The 23670-nt window shown below is 41.1% G+C and overlaps 1 protein-coding gene across 1 annotated transcript in view; it reads left to right on the top strand.

Annotated features, from left to right (window-relative positions):
- Positions 1–21934, top strand: part of lratb.1 (lecithin retinol acyltransferase b, tandem duplicate 1) — a 143515-nt gene extending 121581 nt beyond the window's left edge. The window contains exons 17-20 of the mRNA XM_048595805.1: positions 7339–7422; positions 12214–12337; positions 16466–16556; positions 21205–21934. Coding sequence (XP_048451762.1) covers positions 7339–7422; positions 12214–12337; positions 16466–16556; positions 21205–21282 — 377 coding nt within the window. The 3' untranslated portion in view covers positions 21283–21934. The remainder of the gene's footprint in view (positions 1–7338; positions 7423–12213; positions 12338–16465; positions 16557–21204) is intronic.
- The last annotated feature ends 1736 nt before the right edge of the window (positions 21935–23670 follow it).

Genomic DNA, 23670 nt, shown 5'->3' with positions numbered 1-23670 from the left:
GGTTCACCTGGATCAGGATCTCTTTATTGGACATGAGAGATTATAGCTCTGATGTGAAACATGAAAAGTTAGTTTGTTCACCAGAATGGATAAATTAAATGGTCACATGGAATAAATCACTTCATGATTAGATAAAGAATGATTATTCCAGTAAATAGCAAGAGAAGAAGAAGAGTGTGCAAATTCAAGATAATCTCCCAAAAAATGCAATTGAATAGTGAAGCAGAAATGTAGTCCTATACATTTGTTTTCCTAATTGCTTGCTGTTCATGCACATTAACTGTCTGCGATTTGTGTGCAAGGACACACAGGTCTATTAGCACACATTTCTAAGTCTTTCACTATTTAAAATAACTACTCTCTTTTTTTTCTACCAAGGTGGATAACTTCACACTTTGCGTCAATAACGGCCATGTTTTTGCCCACATACCCAACCTACCTGTATCCCTCTGCAGCCTCTTTCCATCATTCTCTCCTTGTACTTTCCCATAAAACTTTGTCCCAACTGCAAACTTTGCTAAGTTATACTCAATTCCACCATCCAAGTTATTAATATAGACTTTAAATAGCTGACCCCTATTAAATATAGCTTGTAAAACTAACAATATCCTGTTTATTCCTGGTCTTTATTTTCTGTCCTTGAACCAATCTCAGTTCATACTGGCATACTGCCTCCAATCCTTGGGTTCTAATTTTGTGTAATAACCTCTTATGTGGCACCTTTTCAAATGCATTCTACAAACGGATAAAATCTACTGGTTTCCCCTTAGTCCCCTTACTATAGAAAATTTCTAGCATTGACTTGGTGCCCTGAGTAGCTGATTTCTGTGCAGTAACTCTATGATTCTTTACCTAATTTGAAAGGAGAAAGTATTCAGATATCCAGCATTAATATCCTTCTTGCATATAACACAATATTAAAAAATATATATAATTTGCCAGATGCATTCTTTCCAGTTTTGGGGCTTCAAAGCTACAATGTATTCTTTATGCTGAGAGTTAAATGAATAATTTGCAGTTATTTCAATTTGGTAATTGCACATATAGAAAACGGAGTAGTAAAAGGCAGGAGGTTGTGTTCTACAAGGATCATTGCTGTTTACAATTTACATTAACAATTTAGACTTTGGCATTTAAAGCACAATTTCTAAATTCAGAAATGATACCAAAATGGCGGGTATTGCCGATTCTGAGGAGGACTGCAGCACCTTACAAGGGGATAGTAATAAGCTTGCTGTGTCATAGAATCCCTACCGTGTAGAAGCAGGCCATTCAAGTCCACACAGACTCTTCGAAGAGCACTCCACCCAGACCCCTTCTCCCCCACGCTAACTTTGTCCTCGTAACCCTGCATTTCACATGGCTATTTCACCTAACGTACACATCCCTGAACACTAAGGGCAATTTAGCATCGACAGTTTACCGAACCTACACATCTTTGGACTGTGGGAGGAAACTGGAGCACCCGGAGGAAGCTCATGCAGATGTAGAAGAGTGTGCACACTCCACACAGATAGTCGCCTGAGGGTGGAATTGTCAGCAAATAATTGCCAAATGAAGTTCAATGCAGATAAATGCGAGGTTGTATATTTTGGTAGGAAGAATCGGGAGCTTACGTATTACTAGGAAAATGCAGAGGAGCAAAGGCATCGCAGAGTACAAATACACCAGTCATGAAAGATAGTGACAGTGATTAGCAATTATGGCAGTGATTAGTCATTAAAGAGAACCAAACACTAGGATTATATTTCTAGAGGGATAGAATTGAACATTAGTGAAGTTACATTAAACACATATCAAATCCTGGTTAGATTACACATACAGTACTACTTGTAGTTCTGGCCATTATATTGTAAAAGCATGGAAGCACGGGAGAAAGTACAAAGAAGATTTACAATTATGATACTAGAAATTCATGGGTATGCACATAAGGAAAGGGTTATCGGGCTGGGTCTTTTGAAAAAAAGACTGAGAGATGGCTTATTTAAAATTATGAAAGCTTTGAACATAGATCGTGTTTCCTATTGGGGATGAGCCTAAATAGAAGCAATTGGTCTCTTGGTAGTACAGAACATGAGTATTGCTGAAAAGAGATTTTTGATGAAAAGGGACAGGTTGCCGAACTTGCACTTTGTACTCATTGGGATAAAAACAGAAAGCCAAATTTCAAACAACTACAGCATATTTTACTTCAGGAGAAAAGGGTACGAATTGGTTGAAAATTCAACTCTTGATTGGTCGAGGGGTTGCCATGGAGAAAGCAAAGGGATACTGTAGGCCTCTAAAGCTTCGATGTATTTCAAAAATGGTGCAAGACTTAAACATATTCCATTGTTTGCAGAGAGCCGAAGTCTGCATAAAAATGTGTGTCAGCTCTAGCAGATGTAAATCAACCATGTTATAGGCTGTACTGAGTATCTTAAATAGGTTGTTAATGTAGTTTATTTTTATTCATTCACAGAATTGCTTATTACTAGCTATGCTAGCTTTTATGGCTCTTGAGAACGTGGTGCTGAGCTGCCTTCTTGAACTGCTGCAGTCCATGTGGTGTGGGTACACTTGCTGTTAGTGAAGGAGTTCCAGAATTTTTACCCAGGAACAGAGATATATAGTCTGAATCAGGATGGTGTGTGTCTTGGAGGGGAAGTTGAAGGTGGTGGTTTTCCCATGTATCTGCTGCCCTTGTCATTTTAGTTGGTAAAGGCCACAGGATTGGAAGATGGGAGAAGCTTTAAAAGCCGAAAGAGCCCTTGTGAATTGCTGTCGTGCATCTTGTAAATTGTACACGCTGTACATTGTGCCTCATTGACGGAGGAGTAAACGCTGAAGATGTTGAAGGAGTCCTAACCAACAGGGCTTTCTGAATGGCGTCAAACTTCTTGAGTGTCGTTAGAGCTTCACTCATTCAGGCAAGTGGAAGTATTCCATCACTCTCCTGGCTTGTGCCTTGTAGATGTTGGACAGGCTTTGGGGAGCTAGGATTCAAGTTAGTCATTGCAGAATTCCCACCGTCAGACCTGCTCTTGTAACCGTTATATTTATATGGCTAGTCCAGTTCCATTTCTGTCAATGGTAACCCCAAGAGGTTGACAATGGGGAATCCAGCAATGGTATTGAACGTCAAGGAGAGATGGTCATTGTGTGACACTTGTGTGTGTGAATATTACTCGTCACTTATCAGCCTAAACCTAAACGTTGTCCAGTTCTTGCTACATGTAGATATGGACGGTTTCAGTATCTTGCAGAATCGGGAATGGTGCCGAATATAGTGCAAATGTCCCCACTTTTGACTCTACCATAATAGGAATGCTATTGATAAAGCAGCTGAAAATAATTGAACCTAGGACAATCCCCTTAGAAACCTCTGCAACAATGTTATCGAACTGAGATGAGTAATTTACAACAACTACAACCATCTTCCTTTGCGCCAGGTATGACACCAACCAGCGAGGAGTTTTCCCCAATTCCCCTTGACTCTAGTTTTACTTGGACTCCTTGATACCACCCATGATCAAATGTAGTCACTCACAGCTGGCCTGTTGTGTTCGGCTCTAATGTTGATGATTGCAAAAAGCCTGTAATGAGGTCAAGAGATTAGAGGCAATAGTCTAAATCTAAATGGAAAAAAGAGCTTACAAACTTTTTTTTGTTCAAAAAGAACAAAGACTAAATACAGGAAGTTAAATTAAACTTTCTACATTTGCATAGCAAGCTGGTCAGTATCTGAATGGAAAAAGTACCACTGGTTAACTCTTCAGATGAGTATTTACAGTTTTAATGCCTGAATTATTTGGAGCTCAAATTCACTATTTCAAATTATTGATGTTAGAATGGGCCATTTCCCAAGTGTGCAAGTTTACCTGACAATTGCTGTCGAGAAGATGAGTTCTGTTCATTACAGTACTAAGCTTTGTGCAACTTCACAATTAATAGTTGCAAAGATTTTTTAAAAGGAATTCAATTTTTCTAGACTATATAAAAATGACATTTTTTGGAATGACAGTGTTTTTGCTTAATTGTAAGATGAGTAGTACATTATCGAACAAGTTCAAAAAGAGTTAGGAAGTGAACTTATAAACATGCAGTAATAATTAACAACAGACTTAGCTTTATCTGTAAAGTTAGCTCAGTAACCTTTGCCATCTGTCCCAAACAAGATTGCTTCATTCTGGAAAAGTTTACTAGTAATACTGGGATTTTCACCTTAGGGCAGGGACATTTATGTTGCACAGCTCAATGGGATATTTAGATATGCTCCTAGAAAGCTCTCTTGATTTGAAAGTTTTTTGCAAACAAGTCACCATGTTATTAGATGAACTGAGCTTTGAAATTATTTTCAAATGGACCAATAGCAAAATGTGTTGTAACTTAGCACATTGCATCTTATAATCTTTTATGCTCAATACCCAATTGCCATTGAGTCATATTTTTCTTATAAACATTACAGAAAGAATGAGAGTCTACTTCACTGAAAGAGAGGGAAGAAAAATGTCTACATGCGATTAAATTGACTTCCATCTTCTGTTTAGGACAGATATAATACCATAGAGGATATGACAATGGACTAGCAATCCAGACACCAAGGTAGTTCACTCTACCAGGCCTGGCATATTTACTGATATTGCTGGGGGCTGGTGTTTGTTGCCAGTGTTGAGGAGTGTGGGGCGATGGTAGAGCAGGCAGATGTACACTTGGATAGATTAGTTCAGAACCTGGGCACGTGCAAAGTCTGTGGAGTTGAAGTGGAGGGCTACCAAGAAAGGAATGTTCATATTTGGAGTTTACGAAGACAGTGACATTGATCCTAATGGGAATGGAAATGAAATGTCTGTGAACACATGTAGAGTGGGCAGGGTACATGTTTCTTTCTGTGAGGAAGTTTGAACAGTGCGAGACCCCACAAAACTCTACACCATTACACAGACACCCATACGCTAAAGCTGAAATACACCATGAGTCATAGATACTTTGTGAACCTTAGGTATTAAACTACTGTGTCCAGTCCAAATGCTTGCCTGAAGCACCCCTGACCATGCCAAGTAGGATAATGAATGAATCCCAGTAATGCTGTGATGCAATAGCAATATTTGTTCACCTGGAAAGTAGCAGTCACCTGTGATTTAGCCATTGCCTGCATTGGATGCAGGAGTTGCTCACTTCACACCATGGACCGTGGAACATTGTGTAGCTCTAAGAACAGGTGAGCTGTGTACCTTCAATTTGTAGTTGCAGCTAGACAAAGACTTGTACCTATGGCTGATGGTGAAAAATGTAATACCATTTACAAATGTGAAAACATTGATGGTCACCTGTGCCCTCAGAGGGTTGTTACCTTTTTATTCCCTCCCACTACATCTGCAATGCCAAGTTCAGCAATTAGGGTGTAGGGAGCCTGTTGTCCTTGGAGTTTGGTCACGCACCCTGGGGTGTTTTTGTCTAGAAGGCCCAGAGTGTCCTGCTGAGTGTGTCCTGTCCAGAGGCAGTTGGCTTGAGCTCCCACAGAGCTTAGAATGGCAGGCAGGGTGCAAGTGGATGGCCTGGCCATCTCTCGAGTGTCCCAGGAAGAATCTTCTGGGTGCCATCTGTGGTGCCTTACCCTACTGGCACCACCCTGTCTCCATATGAGGAAAGGGAACCAGGCAAGGTTCCTTGTCACCCTATCATCCTACCATTCATGGTGAGTACTCATAGCTAGAGCAGTGGAATGCAGGTCTGTGCATATGTCTATCAGACTGAGACTGCTAGACCTCCATAGCAGCCACCAGCCTGTCGATGGAGGCAACAGGGCCTCAACCACATGTTTGCAGTCCAACAGTCTTTGTTAGGTTAGCCAGTGCCCCTAACAAAATTCCCGATGTTCCTGTGTCAGTTTGTGAGTGGTATTCAAATCCCTGTTTGCTGACACCGTGGGCTGCTCTCCTGCCTCAGGCTGAGCAGGTGCCTAGTCTATGGTGGTCCTCCAAGTACCATTGATGTGGGATGTTTCCTACTTGGCCAACTGTAGGGATGTGGCAGTGAAGTGCTCGCCAGCAGATACTCCTGACTCTGATCTGGATAAAATACCACCAAGGTGAGGGAGCAAAGAGAAGCTGTTGGCACATATCTGGCGGAGTGGAGAAGGTTCTTGATGTTCCTGCATTGTTGGGTATTGCTCTGGCATATGGAAAAATTCAGCCCTGATTGTTCAAGCACCAGCCCAGCACTTACTTTTCAGCCTATAATGTACATTGAAGTACAACATTGAAGTATCCTTGTTTAGATGAAATCCTTTCTCCTATTCTGGTGCATGTAAAAAATCCCCTGGTCATCCCCATCATTCAGAAAAGAGCAAGTTCTCAGATGTTCTGGCCAGGCAATACAGACAACAATCAATGATTTGATCATCCATCCCAGGGTTATTTATAGGTCCCTGTTGGGTGCAAATTGGCAGCTACGTTTGCTGGCATAACAGTGACTCCGGTCACAATGCCCATCGAGATCTCCTGAGGATAATGCTTGGCACTTTTCAAACTTTGGTTCTTTGTTTCACTTGAAGATTTTTTTGTTTAAATATGACTTTCTCTGCAGTTTCAACAGCAATGGTAGTGATAATGAAGTTGCTCCAAAATCAAGAAAATGGCTTTAAAAATTACTTGTATAAGAATATCACATGCACACAAATTTGCGCAAAGCCACACGTATACGCTACACATTTGCACTGAACATTTTCCCCATACTCAATTATGGTCCATTAAATTCATGTTAAAAAATATATCATAGGTTTTCGAGTATGCACAGACCTCTTCGGGGCACCCAAAATTTCAGGTGATGTCTTTACTGTTATTGCAACAGATTGTTTATAATTATTGACCCTAGCCAATCCTAAATGGATTGCTATCTAATAACATACACATAAGAAAGGAATGTAAATATTATAGACACTTTGTCCTAATCTACCAATCCCCCAGCCTATTCATTAATAGGCTTTCTTGCATATCAGTGTCCTTAATTACGTGTATACACACGGAATTAACTTCATGCATCAAGTTTAAAGTGATTAGCAATATAACAAGTTCCTTTTAAAGTAATCTTGTGACCTGCTGTTTTCTTCTCAAGTTGAAAGGAACTTTTGGATTCACGTTGAGTAACTAAAAAGCTGTTTATCTCTAAGATCATGACCGCACTTTAAGTCTGCTTACTGTTAACCTAATACTTTTGTATGGTATTCTGAGTACATTGTACAACATGCTGAAATGTTATAAAATGAATAGGATTTTTATTTCAATTTTTTTTTAATTATTAAAATGTTCCATTACATATTTACTCTTGATACTTGCTTTAAATTGTTGTAACTTTTAGATTTACCATCTGGCCCTTGCAATTATCGATTAGAAGAACTAGCCTACACGAGAAGTGGTGACAAAGGCAACACTGTCAATATAGGTAATTCAATGTTTATATGACTGAGTCCAACTGTTCTGATAAGTTTTTATCTAAATAACTGTAATAATTATTTTTCAATAAGCAATTTTCTAAGTTATATTTGTTAAGTTTCACTTAAAAATAAAATATAATTTATTATCAGTACTGTGGCTTGGTGATAATGTTTTGCTGATAACCATGCCTGTGCTATTGAGGCCAAACCGTAAGCATGACAAGTGAGATAATGCTCATGGACTACTGATAGTTATGTGTAAATTGCCAAGTGCACTCCTCACCCATTAGTAAATTTGTTAACTCAGGCTAATTATTAGAGTCTTTATTTTGTTAAATATTGTCTAGCATCTCTAACTTGACATCGAGAGTGCAGCAGACCTGCAGTGGATGTCACCTCCTTGAACCTCTCTTCCTGCCCCAACATGAGTATCTATGCTTCAGCTCCAACATGTTAGTTTCCTGCATGTTTCCTGCACCCTTGTGCCCAAACCTCAGCCTCACCAGGAATGCAGTCCCATTCTTTGTTGTATAGATTCTGCATGAGTTCTCAAACCTTGACAATTCTCACTCTCACCTCCTCTCCCCCCACCTTCATTCACAATGCTGTAGACCAACTTCTTCAGTTTCTGCTATTAGTAGCAAACAATCACCAGGCTACCATCCGAGAAGCTGTTGCTTCTATACTGTTGTTCCTTCAAGATGTCTCAAAGCTGCTCACAACCAATTACGTACTTGTAGTGTAGTACTGTTGTAATGTAGAATTATAGAATCCCTGCAGTGTAGAAGCAGTCCATTCAGCCCATCAGGTCCACATTGACTCTCCGAAAGGCAACCCACCCAGACCCACCCCCTACCCCATCCCTGTAACCCTGCATTTCCCATGGCTTATCCACCCAGCCTGCACATTTCCTGGACACTATGGGCAATTTAGCATAGCCAATCCACCTAACCTGCATATTTTTGGACTGTGGGAGGAAACCGGAGCACCTGGAGCAAACCCATGCAGACACAGTGAGAATGTGCAAACTCCACATAGACAGTCACCTGAGTCCGAAATTGAACCCAGGTGCCTGACACTGTGAGGCAGCAGTGCTAACCACTGAGCCAATGTGCCAAAGTGCAATTCAGATATAATCTTTGCATTTGTTTAATCCAATTGTCAAACACCAACTAAAAAATGAAGGAAACAAGCAGCTTTTAAGACCCCTTTCAGCATTCTGCAAGGATCTGCTACCCTCTTCAGCCAAACCTAACAATCTCCCTCCTTCCAACAACATTTATCTGCAAGAGTAGGAAATGCAATATGAACTTTCCCACAGCTACTCTTCCTAATCTTCAGTGCCTAAACATTCCTTCCAGCTGAAACACTGATTTGCTTATACACCTTTCAATTGAGCAAACAATGCAGTCTGGAAAATCAATGCAGACTAGTTGATCGTTTGTGGAATACCTCCATTTAGTCTGCAAGTTTGACCCCAAGCTTCTATTCCCCATCCCTTAAGTTTTCTATCCTTTTCCCTCTGCGAGTTCCTACATTGTTTAGATTAAAGTCAGATAAACTTGGCAAACAGCTCTTCGTGTTTTGTTTAAGGTTTAAACAGCTTTCCAGAATCCAGACTCTGCATAAGTTCAGCCATTTCAGATTATAGTCAGTGTCCGCATTTTTTAAGACAGTGACATTCTGTTATTCCCATTCCCACTTGCTTCAAACCCATCTTTTGTTTCTTTACTTATTTCGCCTCACCTCGACTCGCCCCCCCCCCCCCCCCCCACTACCTCTTGTCTTCCATCATCTCCCTTTTGTTATTTAATTTCTCCAGCCCTCTCTTTTTGTCTTCTATCCCTGTGCTTGCCCCCGTTTGCTTAAAATCCGCTTCATCTTTTTCTCTCATTTTGATTAAATGTTAACTTTGTTTCTCTCTCTATAGATGTGGCTGAATCTGCTGAGCATTTCCAGCATTTTCGAAACATCCAGTTTTTAAATAGTCGACATCTATTGGAAAAGAACAAAGGAGACGTGACAATTTTTCAGTCTGTGTTCTCAGATTGCGCTCTAAGGGAAACATTGCCACTAACTGTGCTGGCATACTTTTAATAAAGGTGACATTTCCTGTCTGTTTGGGAGGGAGGATTATTTTCACAAATCGGTCAAAAGCAGTTCCTATTGAGATTAATCTTGCGAGCAACAATGCTTTTAATTGTATCCCTAAGTCCAGTGAAGGTTCCTGAATCTGGGAAAAAAAATGCTTGACTGCCATTTATCCCAAAAGCATGAGGTTCCAGTTGTCTAAATTGATTCCTTATAACTTTGAACCTGATTACTCCACATCAATCATTAATTCAAGAAACAATTTACTAAACTTTCATCTCAGCAACCTGAATGAATACAAAATGCTGAATCCCTCTTCATGAATGTACTTGAGGTTCAGTGTAAGGAACATAAATTGTCAGAATTCACAGAATTACTTGTTATATTTAGAACTGTATTTTTCATTCATCATTTATATAAAGTTCTTACAGAATTGTCAGGGTAGATCCTGAGAGGCTATTTTCCTTCGTCAGAGAATCTAAATCTACGGGATATAATCTCAGAATAAGGAGCTGGCAATTTGCACTGAGATGAGGAAAGATTTCCTCACTCAAAAGATAGTGAATCTTATAGAATTCATGATCAAGAGTAATAGATTTTGGAGGGGGAAGCGATAGGGTGGGAGAGTTACATAAATAGACGTAGATCATATGACTGATCAAACCTGCTCTGGCATTAAATATGGGAGACCAAAACTCCATTTATTTAGCTTCAAATATGCTCAACAATTAAATATCCTCAACACTGTGGGATTGGCAATTCTAAATATATATACTCTTTGAATAAAGAAATTTTAAATGATTGATCCTTTGTTCTGAGGCTGTGCCCTCATGTTCTAAAAACCCCAACCAGGGAAACAACCTCCTGAGTCTACCCTCTCAAACTCCTTCAGAATTATGTATGGTTCAATGAGAGCATTCGTCTATGTCCAAGTTATTCGGCCTCTTATCCCAGGACCCAATCTTGTGAATCTTCAGTTTATCACATCCAAGAAAAGTATATCCTTCCTTGGATACAGGGACTAAAACTATACATAGCATTCCAGGTGTGGTCTGACCAGAGCTCTGCATAATTGAGCAAGACTTCCTTATTCTCATTCTCCAATCTCTTTTCATTCAAGATGAAGATGTCATTTGTGTTCGTAATTCTTTGTTCCAATTCATGCTGACTTTAAGTACCTTGTATGAATACACCCAAGTCCATCTAAACGTTAACACGTCAAAACTCATGCTTTTTAAAAATATTCTGCTTATCTTGTTACCAAAGTGAATAACCCCACAGTTTACCACATTATACTGTCATCTTTCTGCTCACTCACTTAATCTGCCTGTCTCTTTGTGGCCTCCTTATGGATTGCATTCCCATGAAGCTCTGTATTATCAACAAGCTTGGATGCATTATTCTGGGCCTCTTCTCTAAGTCATTAAGATAGATTGCAATTAGCTGAGGTCCCAGCATGGATCCTTGTAGCAGTCTAATAGTTATCCCTCCCAACTCGTAAATGTTCCATTTAGCCATATTTTCTGCTTCCTAATTGATAACAAATTCACTATCCATGCTAATATTATCCCCAATTCCATTTACCTGTATCTTGCATAATAATCTTTTGTATGGCACCTTATTAAATGCCTTTTGGAAATCCCAAGTATATCACATCCACTGGCTCCTCCTTATCAACATTATAAATTACATCTTCAAAAACTAATACATTTGTCAAATGAAGTTGAGTTAATTTTATTGAATTTATTGAATGGCAGAGCAGGCTTGAGGGGCTCTATCATCTACTCCCACTTCTTTTTCCTTTTTTTTAATTGATGATCCACACATTCTTCGTTGAACATTTTGCTAGTGTCATTGTTATCCTATGAATGTATATTATGTCAATGTGTTATATTTTTCATCAAATTTAGCACCTATGCACTTTCTTTTACTTAGGTAATTTGGCTCATTTCCATTTGTTCAAAATTGTGTTAATTCATTTCATCCCTTAATCCAGTTTCGAACCATGACATGGCTGAATTGAGAATTTGAAAAATGTAATATTACACAGTATGGCCTATTCCCTAATGGTAGAGCTGAGGCAGGGCGATACAGTGAGGGAAAGTAGGGTGAATAATACTTTATTTCTAACCAAGTTACATGTAAGCCTGGTAATCTGAGTGTTAAGAGAGTATATTATTTCATTACCCAAGACTAACATGTCATCCATATAAAATATTATTGTTTTTCAAATATAGCCTATAAGACTGCAGATTGTCCTTCATTTCCAGAACACAGTACATTTTGGGTGGCAGACTTGTCATGCCTGCAATCAAATAACAGATGGTTGCCAGCTTCGTCAATTACCTGACTTCTCAAATGCATAAAATGGTTACATTTATTTTTGCTACAGTTTTCAGTCTGAGTCTGTTCTAAATCAGTAGTCAGACTATGAATCAAAGCCAGTAGTAGTCCACCAGCATCTGAATGTGCTTTTGAATTTGGATTTATGTTTTCCTGATCCTTTACAATATCCATAAATAGAAATTCTTGGAAAATTATGGCAAATGTGTGAGAAAATAAAGCAATTTTGAATATTGGCAAAAACAACAGTTAGACAGAATGTGTATCCTGAAAAGTCAATCTAGTGTATCTGTAACCCCTAAGCATTTGTTTCTTGCCACCTATAATCAACTGCAAGTTTTATTTTATTGGCTTTCATACAACAGGAGTCATAGCTCGGCACCCTCTCTATTATCCTTATCTACGGAAAGCTGTGACTGCCAAGGCTGTCGAAATCTATTTCCAACACCTAATACAGAGCGAAGATTCTGACACAAGGATGGTAACAAGGTATGTGCTTTGTCTTTGCAATTGTCCTTACTCTAATTAGTCATGGGAAAATATGTCACAGAAGCAAAAATAAAATATTTGTTGGAAAAGTCTTCAATCTACCAATTAAGGAACAGCTGCTTCCTAAACAGACAAACAGGAGAAACAGACAAACTCAGTGATTCAAAAAATGTAATCATAAATGGACCCAGGCCCCTGCTGGCCTCGTAAGACAGACTCTGAATGCCATAGTTCCTGCATATCCAGTGTCACAGATGCCAGGTAGCCAGGGATTCATTTGTAAGGCAGATTCAGATTGTAACACAAACACCCAAAGGAATAGTAGGTCTAAGCTTTTGTATCAAATACATTTATTTATTAGAGTCGCCTTTACAAAGGAGACTAAATTGAATTTTCTCCTTTGGATTGCACATACCTGTTTTGAACCAGCAATCTCCACCAGGCATTGCACATTATAGTTTGGGCACCTAGTAGCAGTATTACAATTAGACAGGTCTCTTGACCCAGTGAACTTTGGCAGAATTGGTGAAAAAGAGTTCCTGAACAGGCACCTCCTAACTCTTGATCGCTGCAAACTCTGCACTTTCCTCAACACCCACATTAGATTTTGAAATTCTTCTCCTGCAAGTCTCTAGTGCACCTATGTAACATGGAGTTGGTCTTTTAGACAGGGATATAGTCTAAATTCATTGCACATTAATGACAGAAGGAATGAAAAAAATCCTTGGAGTTGAGACTTGATGTAATTAGCAGCAGTCAGCTTCACAAAAGATTACAGTCTCATAAATTCAGTCCTTGATTGGTACCGATCTCAGCCAGGGTAGCAATCATATTAGATCTGAAGGAAAACTTGAACATTACAACCATCTTCAGAATTCAGGAGCGGGTGGAGGGGTGAAACTAGATCTTTAGTTGCTATCTGTCCTACCTACTGCAGTGGGCATAGAGATATTGAAAGAAAGTCAAGCAGATCTTGCAACGGATTGGATTCAGCTTTGACGGCCTTTCATATTCAAATAACCTGAAATACGGTTTTGTATTCCAAGCACAGTAGAGGATTACAGGAGAGAGATTTATGTGGGTGGGAAAAGGAAATGGAAGGAATGAACACAAAGTTTTGTTATCCTTATAAGATAAGGAAATCTATAGCTTAACAAACTTGAGTCAAAGCAGGATTTCTACTGAAAATTCCAGATCTGAACCTCAGACATCCTAACATCAGCTGTTCTTAATGGTTATAAATGTCAAGTAACCATGTGCACAGTAATCTTGATGTCCCTGTTTGACAGGCATTCTACTGCAACCCTTTTCCAACCTCAAACTGATTTTGAACAATGAGTCCAGTAGAAAATGTAATTTCTAGGCTTTCAAACCAAATGTTACATTTGTACTAAATATAATATTTGTGCATTACAACCTAATTTATTAAAACGTTTAACAGTATTTTATATAAAACTACATGGATTTATTGGAAAAATAGTTTAGCAAATTACATGCAATCGTCCTGCTGAAAATTTCCTCAACAAATCAAGAAAATGTAGAATACTATTCCACAGAAATGATTTGGAATACTATAGCTGGTAAAAGAATCACATTCTTTACCAGATGTATTCAAGCTTAAAAGTGAAGATGTTATTCGGTAAGTCAGCACATACAAGGCTCTGACGCTATGAACACTAGACTGCAAACTACTTTTCAATAATTTTGATAATGTAATGAATATTTTTCAACTCATCAGAAAACAATCAACCTGCGGATTTTTGCCTGAAATTCTAGCATGTCTTAGACTAAACTCAAATTACAGTCAGATCATTGTCATTGTCAGCATATTATCACCATGATTTGTACTGAAATGTTAGGTGATAGAACAACTTAGCTTTATAAAAGCTACAGCAAGATGAATAATATTTTGAATAATCTTCTCCCTGAACAGAAACCTGCTTTAGACAACAAAGAACAATGCTGGGTGTTCTATTGTGGTGGTAATGTTCATTAATTCATTTTTTTCCTCCATTCGGAAATTAATTGCAATGTCTTGCTCTTTCATTAAAAAACCACATACATTGAGAAAGAAAAATCACATTATCACCAAGAAAACAGCAGTCACAAGGTTTCATAATTATGTTCAGCATTGCACGAAATATTACTGTTTCACAAATGTTTAAAAATTGCTTTTAAAAACACTTAAAGAAATTAAACTGAACAGATGAGTAATTTAAAGTCCATTCGGCTACAGTGCAGCACCATCTTATTCATACTACATGAAAGGTGTAGAAGGTCGGCCTTTTAAACATAAGTTATCTTGACACTTTAATAATAGAACATGTTCACACTATTAAAAGTCCAACAACTAACTGAGAAGAATCCAAATTTGAGCATGTCAGTTTGAGAACTTAATTCAATTTTTTAACAATCCTTCTTTTTTGAAAGCCATTATCACAAAAAGTGCTCAAACTTAAAATCTAGCTGATAAAACTGTTGTTTAGGGAAGGAAACTTTGCATCCTTGCCTAGTTTGGCCTATATGTCCTCTAGCCTCACACCAACTAGTCTCTAAAGTCAAACCACACCAATCTATCAAATCTTTGCACTTCAGCAATTCAAAAAGACACCCAACCATTCTTTTTGTGGAAAGAAGGGATGGGCAATAAACATTAATTGTTGCAGTGATGCATTTCAAATTCTTGCTTATTCTAAATTGAGCATCTCAGTGGCATATTTATCATAAAATTAGATTATTAAAGATCAGGATCTGCCCTGGTACCAAAGATGCAAGAGCATCATTTGTTTCCCGATCAGTTGCTTTCTGTTTATATAAAGCAGACTTATTTTAACAAAAACGGAAATTGCTGGGAAAACTCAGCAGCTCTGGTAGCATCTGTGGAGAGAAAGAAGCATTACTATTTTGGGTGCAGCTCCTCTTCTTCAGAACATTACTCAATGTTTATTTCCCATTGGAACCAGATATTTGTTTCTTTCAAGTGGTCGGGGGTGCTTTGTTAATCTCCTCGAAAGTTAAAGTACATAAGAAAATGAACACAAAGTGTATCAACAATTAGACTAACTTCATTCAGTCAGTGCAAACTTGTTTTCACAGAATGTAAACACGATGCTTCCCCACATCTGTAGATTGTTTGATTATCCTTCCAAATTTCCTTCTGAATCCATAGTCAGTTTGCTCTCCTGTGTTTTCATTTAAAAAAAACTATTCACAACCCGCAACAAGGAGCCAAGGGAAAGGTTCCCTGTCAAAGAATAGACTTATCAATTGCTGCAATAAGAAAATTTATTGTTATTATAAACTCCTATGTTACAACAGCAACTACATCACAGTACTTCATTGGATGCAAAGAGCTTTGTGGTGTTCTGAGGTTGTGGAAGTTGATACACAAATGTAAATAAAAACAGAAAGTGCTGGAGAAACTGAGCAGGTCTGGCAGCAAATGTAAAGAGAGAAAAATAGAGTTAAGTTCTCAGTTTTGAAGAAAAGTCACACTGGACTCAAAACATTAATTATGTTTCTCTTTCCACAGATGTTGCCAGACCTGCTGAGTTTCTTCAGCACCTTCTGTTTTTATTTCAGATCTCCAACAGCCACTGAGTTGGCTTTTATTTCATGTATGCAAAACCTTTTTTTGTGAAATGACAGAAAGTTTAGCTCATTACTATTTTTACACTGTATCTTAAAGAACATGTGTGATTGCATTACTTAAAACCTTCCATTGCAGTTTGAGCTGAGTACAGTGAGCTGTTGTTGTCTGTGTAGGAATACTGCTGTCTGTGGATTGTAGTCTCACCAGCCCTCTTAGACTATTGGCTACACTGTCAATTCAGTCTTGGTGTCTTTGGCACAAACTGCTGAAAATAAAACCACGTTCATTTATCAAATGTGGGGGAAGAAGATATTGGTGACGATAGAGATTTGAATTACATTGTCAGACGTGAAATCTGCCAGCTACAGCTGAGTCAGACACCTTCACAATACTCTGCACACCCTATGACTTCAAATGAGTAGAATTGAGCACCCAGTTTGGTGACAAGCTCTGTTATCAATACCTTACAGGAAATACTTTGAACATGAGCACTGGTGGATTTCCATATGTTTTGACATGTTTTGCTTTGTTCTCAGATTTGACCTTCCAGGTATCCAGGGATTAAATTTTGTGCTGAGAAATTCTTTAGGTGGAGGAGGCATAGCATCTTTAAGGAGTGATCCCCAGGTATGAAAACCAGTTTACACCTCAGCCTGTGCTTCTGGCTTTGACAATGTGTCCCTAGACGATTTTTTTTATATCCAGAAGTGCTCTTGCACATAACATTTTTTCATCGCCAAACCATCCATCATACTAGATGATATTTTAAATGAATTGCTAATTGCAGAGAAGGTACGTGGAAAGCTGCCAAAGAACCAGCTAAACATTTGAATAGGTTTTCCTAACCTAATGTTGTAGGATTTGCTAAGAGTTGGTTCCTGGTACATCTGCAATGTGATTTTGCGCGTAACTCTTGGCATTTACACATTCCAACTCTGCTGTTAGAATTTTTAAAGCAATTTCTTCCCTACCCAAATCATTAAAATACTTTGTTGCAATGTGAATTGTTTTGGCAAAATTAGTTGCTAGAAAGTATAAAAGGTTTGAACTTCCCGGATACTGGTAGTGAGGGAGTTCAGAGTCCAGGAACTGCGACCCTTTTAAAAGGATAACAACTGATATGGTAAATATATGCCCTTCCAAATGGTGCTGTGTCAGTATCGCAAATACCCCTCCCATGATCTGTACAATCACCGTGAATATTACAATCCTGTCTGCAGTATAGTCTCATCCTGGAGCCCTTAGTTCCTAAATGTTCCTTCTTAAACGATTTTAATTGAACGCTATTCTATCATCCAGCTCTACACCTTGCTATCTCAGATTCTCCAGCATCTGCAGTTCCTACTATCTCTGAAACAATTTTAACCCCACTGCAAAGCCTCTTCTAAGGATGCCTACCTTGAAGAAGTTACCCTCCTCCCTCCAGAAAAACCTCAGTGGATCTCTCTCCCACTGCAACTCTCTCGTAATCTCTTCGGCCTTGAAACTGCTCAACCACGTCCTGAAGCAAACCAGGTACTACAGCCACATTACCTTTCTTAGTACCTGCCTACGGAACCAGATCATCCCCAATGGACTACAGTCCACATTCAGGACTTCCCAATTTGGCCCCAACCGCGACAATGTCTACATTCAGAACACTGAGATCCTTCAAAAACGTTTCTCCCTGCGACTCCTGAAACACACACTCGCAGCGTTGCGCCGGCATCTCCTGGCACTACAATCAAGCCTACCCCAGCTCAGAGCCTCCCTCTCCCAGACCTGCAAAGGACCTCTCCTGTTTTTTATTCTTCGTAGGATCCACAACCTGAACTCACAACTCTACTCAGCTTTACTGGACACTAAAAACCGTAAGTACAGTAAACTTACTGGTGCCTGCCACCCAAAATGGGCTTCCTCCACCCCCCAAATCCCCAACCCTACCCAGGACCTTCCCCACAATGTGCCTGCTGTCATCAGCCATGTGGCCACTTTCAGAGCACCTACGGATGATGTCACATCCGCCGCCGCCGGGTTCCCCACTTCCGGGACAGCGAACGCCATCGACACCGTTGCTGATGCCACCGCCTCCATTTCCGAGGCCAACACCATAGAAGCTGAGGATGCACCAGCCGACACCGCTGCTGCCACCGCCTACGCCACTCCGCCCATCGCCAACGCAACTCTACCCACCGCCAACGCCGACACAACTCCGCCCATCGCCTCTACAGCCAACAGCTCCAGAGGAGACAATAGCACCCAGCCCTGCCGAGTCTTCACCATCCCCCCAGACCTCCCCCTTACTGAGGATGAACGGTCAGTCCTCAGTAAAGGGCTCACCTTTGTCCCCCTCCACCCACACATCAACGAATACCACTCACGTTGAACAGTTTTTCCGCCACCTCCGCCTCCGCGCTTACTCCTTTAATCGTGAGCCTAACCCTCCCTCTACTGACCCTTTCTCCCGCCTCCAACACACCCCCTCCTCCTGGACACCACCCCAAGGCCTCCTACCCTCCCTCGACCTCTTCTTCTCCAACTGCCGTCGTGACATCAATCGCCTCAACCTCTCCATCCCTCTCACCCACTCCAACCTCTCCCCCACGGAATGTGCAGCCCTCCACCCCCTCCGCTCCAACCCTAACCTCACCATAAAACCCACGGACAAGGGATGCGCAGTTGTAGTATGGCACACTGACCTCTACATCGCCGAGGCCAGGCGCCAACTCGCCGAGACCTCCTCCTACCACCCCCTTGATCATGACCCCACCCCTGACCACCAAACTATCATCTCCCAAACCATCCACAACCTCATCGCCTCAGGTGACCTCCCACCCACGGCCTCCAACCTCATCGTTCCCCAACACCGCACCGCCCGCTTCTATCTCCTTCCCAAAATCCACAAACCTGACTGCCCTGGTCGACCCATTGTCTCTGCCTGCTCCTGCCCCACCGAACTTATCTCCACCTATCTCGACTCCATTTTCTCCCCCTTGGTCCAGGAACTCCCTACCTACGTCCGTGACACCACCCACGCCCTCCACCTCCTCCAAAACTTCCAATTCCCCGGTCCCCAACACCTCATCTTTACCATGGACGTCCAGTCCCTATACACCTGCATTCCCCATGCAGATGGCCTAAAGGCCCTCCGCTTCTTCCTGTCCCGCAGGCCCGACCTGTCCCCCTCCACTGACACCCTCATCCACTTAGCCGAACTCGTCCTCACCCTCAATAACTTCTCTTTCAATTCCTCCCACTTCCTACAGACAAAGGGGGTGGCCATGGGTACCCGCATGGGCCCAAGCTATGCCAGCCTCTTTGTTACGTGGAACAATCCCTCTTCCGTAGCTACACTGGCCCTAAACCCCACCTCTTCCTCTATTACATTGATGACTGTATCGGCGCCGCCTCGTGTTCCCACGAGGAGTTCGAACAGTTCATCCACTTCACCAACACCTTCCATCCCAACCTTAAGTTCACCTGGACCATCTCTGATACCTCTCTCTCCCTCCTGGACCCCTCTGTTTCCATCTCTGGCAACCACCTGGAAACCGATATCCATTTCAAGCCCACCGACTCCCACAGCTATCTAGAATACACCTCCTCCCACCCACCTTCCTGCAAAAATGCCATCCCCTATTCCCAATTCCTTCACCTCCGCCGCATCTGCTCCCAGGATGAGGCATTCCACTCCCGTACATCTCAGATGTCCTCGTTTCTCAAGAACCGCAACTTCCCCCCCTCTGTGGTCGAGAATGCCCTCGACCGTGTCTCCCGCGTCTCCCGCATTTCCCGCAACTCATCCCTCACACCCCCTCCCCCCAATAACAACCAAAACAGAATCCCCCTCGTCCTCACGTACCATCCCACCAACCTCCGGATCCAACGCATCATCCTCCGACACTTCCGCCATCTGCAATCCGATCCCACCACCAAAGACATTTTTCCCTCCCCACCCTTATCTGCTTTCTGGAGACTCCCTTGTCCGCTCCACACTCCCCTCCAGCCCCACCTCATCCGGCACTTTTCCCTGCAACCGCAGAAAGTGCTACACCTCTCCCCTCACCCCCATCCCAGGCCCCAAGAAGACTTTCCACATCAAGCAGATGTTCACCTGCACATCTGCTAATGTGGTATACTGTATCTGCTGTTCCTGTTGTGGCCTCCTCGACTTCGGGGAAACCAAGCGGAGGCTTGGGGACCGCTTTGCAGAACACCTACACTCGGTTCGCACTAAACAACTGCAACTCCCAGTCGCGAACCATTTCAACTCCCCCTCCCATTCCTCAGATGACATGTCCATCCTGGGCCTCCTGCAGTGCCACAACGATGCCACCTGAAGGTTGCAGGAACAGCACCTCATATTCCGCTTGGGAACCCTGCAGCCCAATGGTATCAATGTGGACTTCACAAGCTTCAAAATCTCCCCTCCCCCTACCGCATCCCAAAACCAGCCCAGCTTGTCCCCGCCTCCCTAACCTGTCCTTCCTCCCACCTAACCCCTCCTCCCACCTTAAGCCCCACCCCCATCTCCCACCTACCAACCTCATCCCGCCCCCTTGACCTGTCCGTCCTCCCTGGACTGACCTATCTCCTCCCTACCTCCACACCTACACTCACCTTTACTGGCTCCATCCCCGCCTCTTTGACCTGTCTGTCTCCTCGCCACCTATCATCTCCTCTATCTATCTTCTCTCCGCCTCCCCCTCTCTCCCTATTTATTTCAGAACACCCTTCTCCTCCCCCATTTCTGAAGAAGGGTCTCGGCCCGAAACGTCAGCCTTCCTGCTCCTCTGATGCTGCTTGGCCTGCTGTGTTCATTCAGCTCTACACCTTGTTATCTCTGCTATTCTAAAGCAGATTGGTTCCTAGACTAGAATGTAGAAGAATGAGTGGGGATCTTCCAGAAACATATAAAATTATGAAGGGAATGGTAAGACAGAAGCAGGGAGATGGTTTCCACTGGCGGATGAAACGAAGTAGGGAGCATTGCCTCAAAATTAGGGGGAGCAGATTTAGGACTGAGTTGAGGAACAACTTCACCCAAAGGGTTGTGAATCTGTGAAATTCCCTGCTTGGTGAAGCAGCTGAGACTACCTCATTGAATGTTTTTTAAGGCAAAGAGATTTTTGAACAGTATAAGAATTAAGGTTTATGGTGATTAGGTGGGTAAGTGGAACTGAGTCCACCAATGATCTTATTGAATAGTGGAGCAGGCTCCAGGGGCCAGATGGCCCACTCCTGCTCCTATTTGTTATGTTCTTATATGTTATTGAAAAATAATTGATGTTTCCAGGGCAAAGCATATGGACAGATGCTACTGGACTTTCAACTGAAACACGTTCCTGATCTGAAGACTCTAATAGATGAATAGCTGAGATCTAGGATGTCGGGAGATTGTGGGAGTTCCTGCTGCAGTCCTACGTGATGGTGCACCCTGTACAAAGATACCAATGCTGTGCCTTCACTTTTATTTTCTCTGCAGATAGAGAGAACAAGCGGATTTTTTTAAAGTATCAGTTTTGTCACTTTTAAACTTTCTTTGACTATCTTGACACTTTACTCAACATTAATTAAGTTTGTTTGTCTATTAATAATTAAGTTGCGAATTAAATGGCGAATCAATTTCTTTATATGGGATTTGCACTCTGTGTTTAAGTAAATCGAGTTTGCAGATGCCTTGTTAAAACGTTGCCACTGTCAGGCCTAATGAACAAACATGCCTTTGTATTTTCTGTAAATTACCTTAACAATTGCAAATTAATGAATTTAAATAACAGATTGAAAGCTACAAAACACCTAAAATAAGGTACAGAAGCCTGTTATGGACAAGATGCTATTGGTGGCATTGTAATTGTAGTCGGTCAGTTGAAAAGGCGGGTTTCACAGAAGACAGAATGAGTGAGATGATTTTTTAAATCGGGTTCCGTGCCCACAAGGCCATTTCTGTCTTAATAAAGTCACATTTGAATTTAGATTCAATGCACTGTAAATAGACATATTTAATAAAGGTGATTCTAATTGTACCAAATGAAGTAATTAAATATTTTAGTGTTTACAGATTCTCTCTGGCTGCATTTAGATGAAAGGAATGGGAGGTTGGGATAAAAGACAGAGTTAAAAAGACATTTCCATTCGAGATAACTGCTCAAGACAGATCCTATCGTCAGTACCTGGTAACAGTTACATTTTGTACTCTTCAGTGAAACTATACGTCAGAAAAATGGTAATGGAAATGAATTTAACCCAAATTCGCACATGCAGATAGGCAGCAATTGTTTCTCTTTTAACTTAACTGAATTCTGACCGTGTTTTCAGCCTGTAAGCTTGGTCCTCGTGAATAGTTTGGCCACTTTCACATTTATGGCGTGATTTAACCTCCTCCAATCCACGTAATCCTCCAAACCCAACGAATATTTTGAGTTGAATTTGCCAGAGTTGGGAACCCATCAGCCTCACGATCACTGATCCACTTTCCAATGCCTCTTTCTCGATGTCGATGTTTGTTAGTCACCAGGAGTCCAGAGACTCCCATGTCGAGCCACATACTTTCCCAGGGTTTCCTTGGCGTAAAATTGACCTGACGACGCTTCTCTCAGCGGAGCATTGGGGTTAACAATCATATTACCAGCCCATTTACACCAGATGAAGCAAACCAATCAGTCCGGCTGCCTGGCCCACTGTAATGTCTTTATGCGTTAGTATTAGATCTCACATGGGTCAGCAATTAAAATAGTTCCCTCTTTTCTAACTCAGAGAAACGGCCGAGATCATTAGTTTACTTCATTATTCCATTATTAACGTCGATCTAAAGCAGGACAATCGCACCGTTTCAATCTTTTATGAAATTATAGAGTACCAACCAAATGTGCAAAAAGCCATCTATCAATGTGACAGAATACCTATTTATACAAAAAAGATAATAAAGTTTACCTAAATTGAAGCTTTTCAAATTTATACTGCAGTTTCCTTTAAATATAAATATCCTTAAGAGGACAGAGTCTTAAAATGTAAAGCCAGGCCTTTCACAAGTGAAAGTAAGAAACATTTCTTCACAGAATGAATGGTGGAGGTGTAAACAGTCTTCCGCAAACAGCAGATGATAAGTTAATTACAAATCTGAGATCGATTGATAATGTCTGTTGGTCAGATTTATTAAGGGATATGGGGCAGTAGCAATGTCATGGGATTAGGCCATAGATCAGTCATAATTTCATTGAATGGTGGAGCAAGGCTTGAGGGACTAAACGATCTCCTCATGTTCCTGTGTACTTATTTCATCAGCAGCACTGATAAATTCTGGGAAATGATGTACCCTTTGCACATTAAAGATTGCTCATTTGAAATTCCACTGCAGTTCAGGTCTCTGTTCGTATCAACAAGCCCAAACCATGATTTTTTTGAGGGTTCTGTGGTCAAGAAATAGTATCGTGCTTCCTGTCCACAGTGTACCAAGTTTATGTAGGTTATTTCCTCTTTAAGACCACAAAATGTAGAAGCAGAAATAGGCCACTCAGCCCATTGAGTCTGTGGTACCATTCAATGAGATCTTGGCTGATTTGATCATCTTCAACTCCACTTTCCTACCTTTTACCTATAACATGAATTTCCCTATTGATTAAAAATGTCTCTCTCAGCCTTGAATATAATGACCAAGCCTCGACAGCCCTCTGCAGTAAAGAATTCTGCAGAATTACTACCTTTTGAGAGAAGAAATTCTTCCTCATTTATATATTAAATGTGCAACCCCTTATTCTGAGAA

This window comes from Rhincodon typus, chromosome 1 (assembly GCF_021869965.1).
Source record: "Rhincodon typus isolate 14 chromosome 1, sRhiTyp1.1, whole genome shotgun sequence".
NCBI classification, from domain to species: Eukaryota; Metazoa; Chordata; class Chondrichthyes; order Orectolobiformes; family Rhincodontidae; genus Rhincodon; species Rhincodon typus.
The sequence above is the reverse complement of the archived record's forward strand: the minus strand, read 5'-3'. Positions and strand labels throughout refer to the sequence as shown.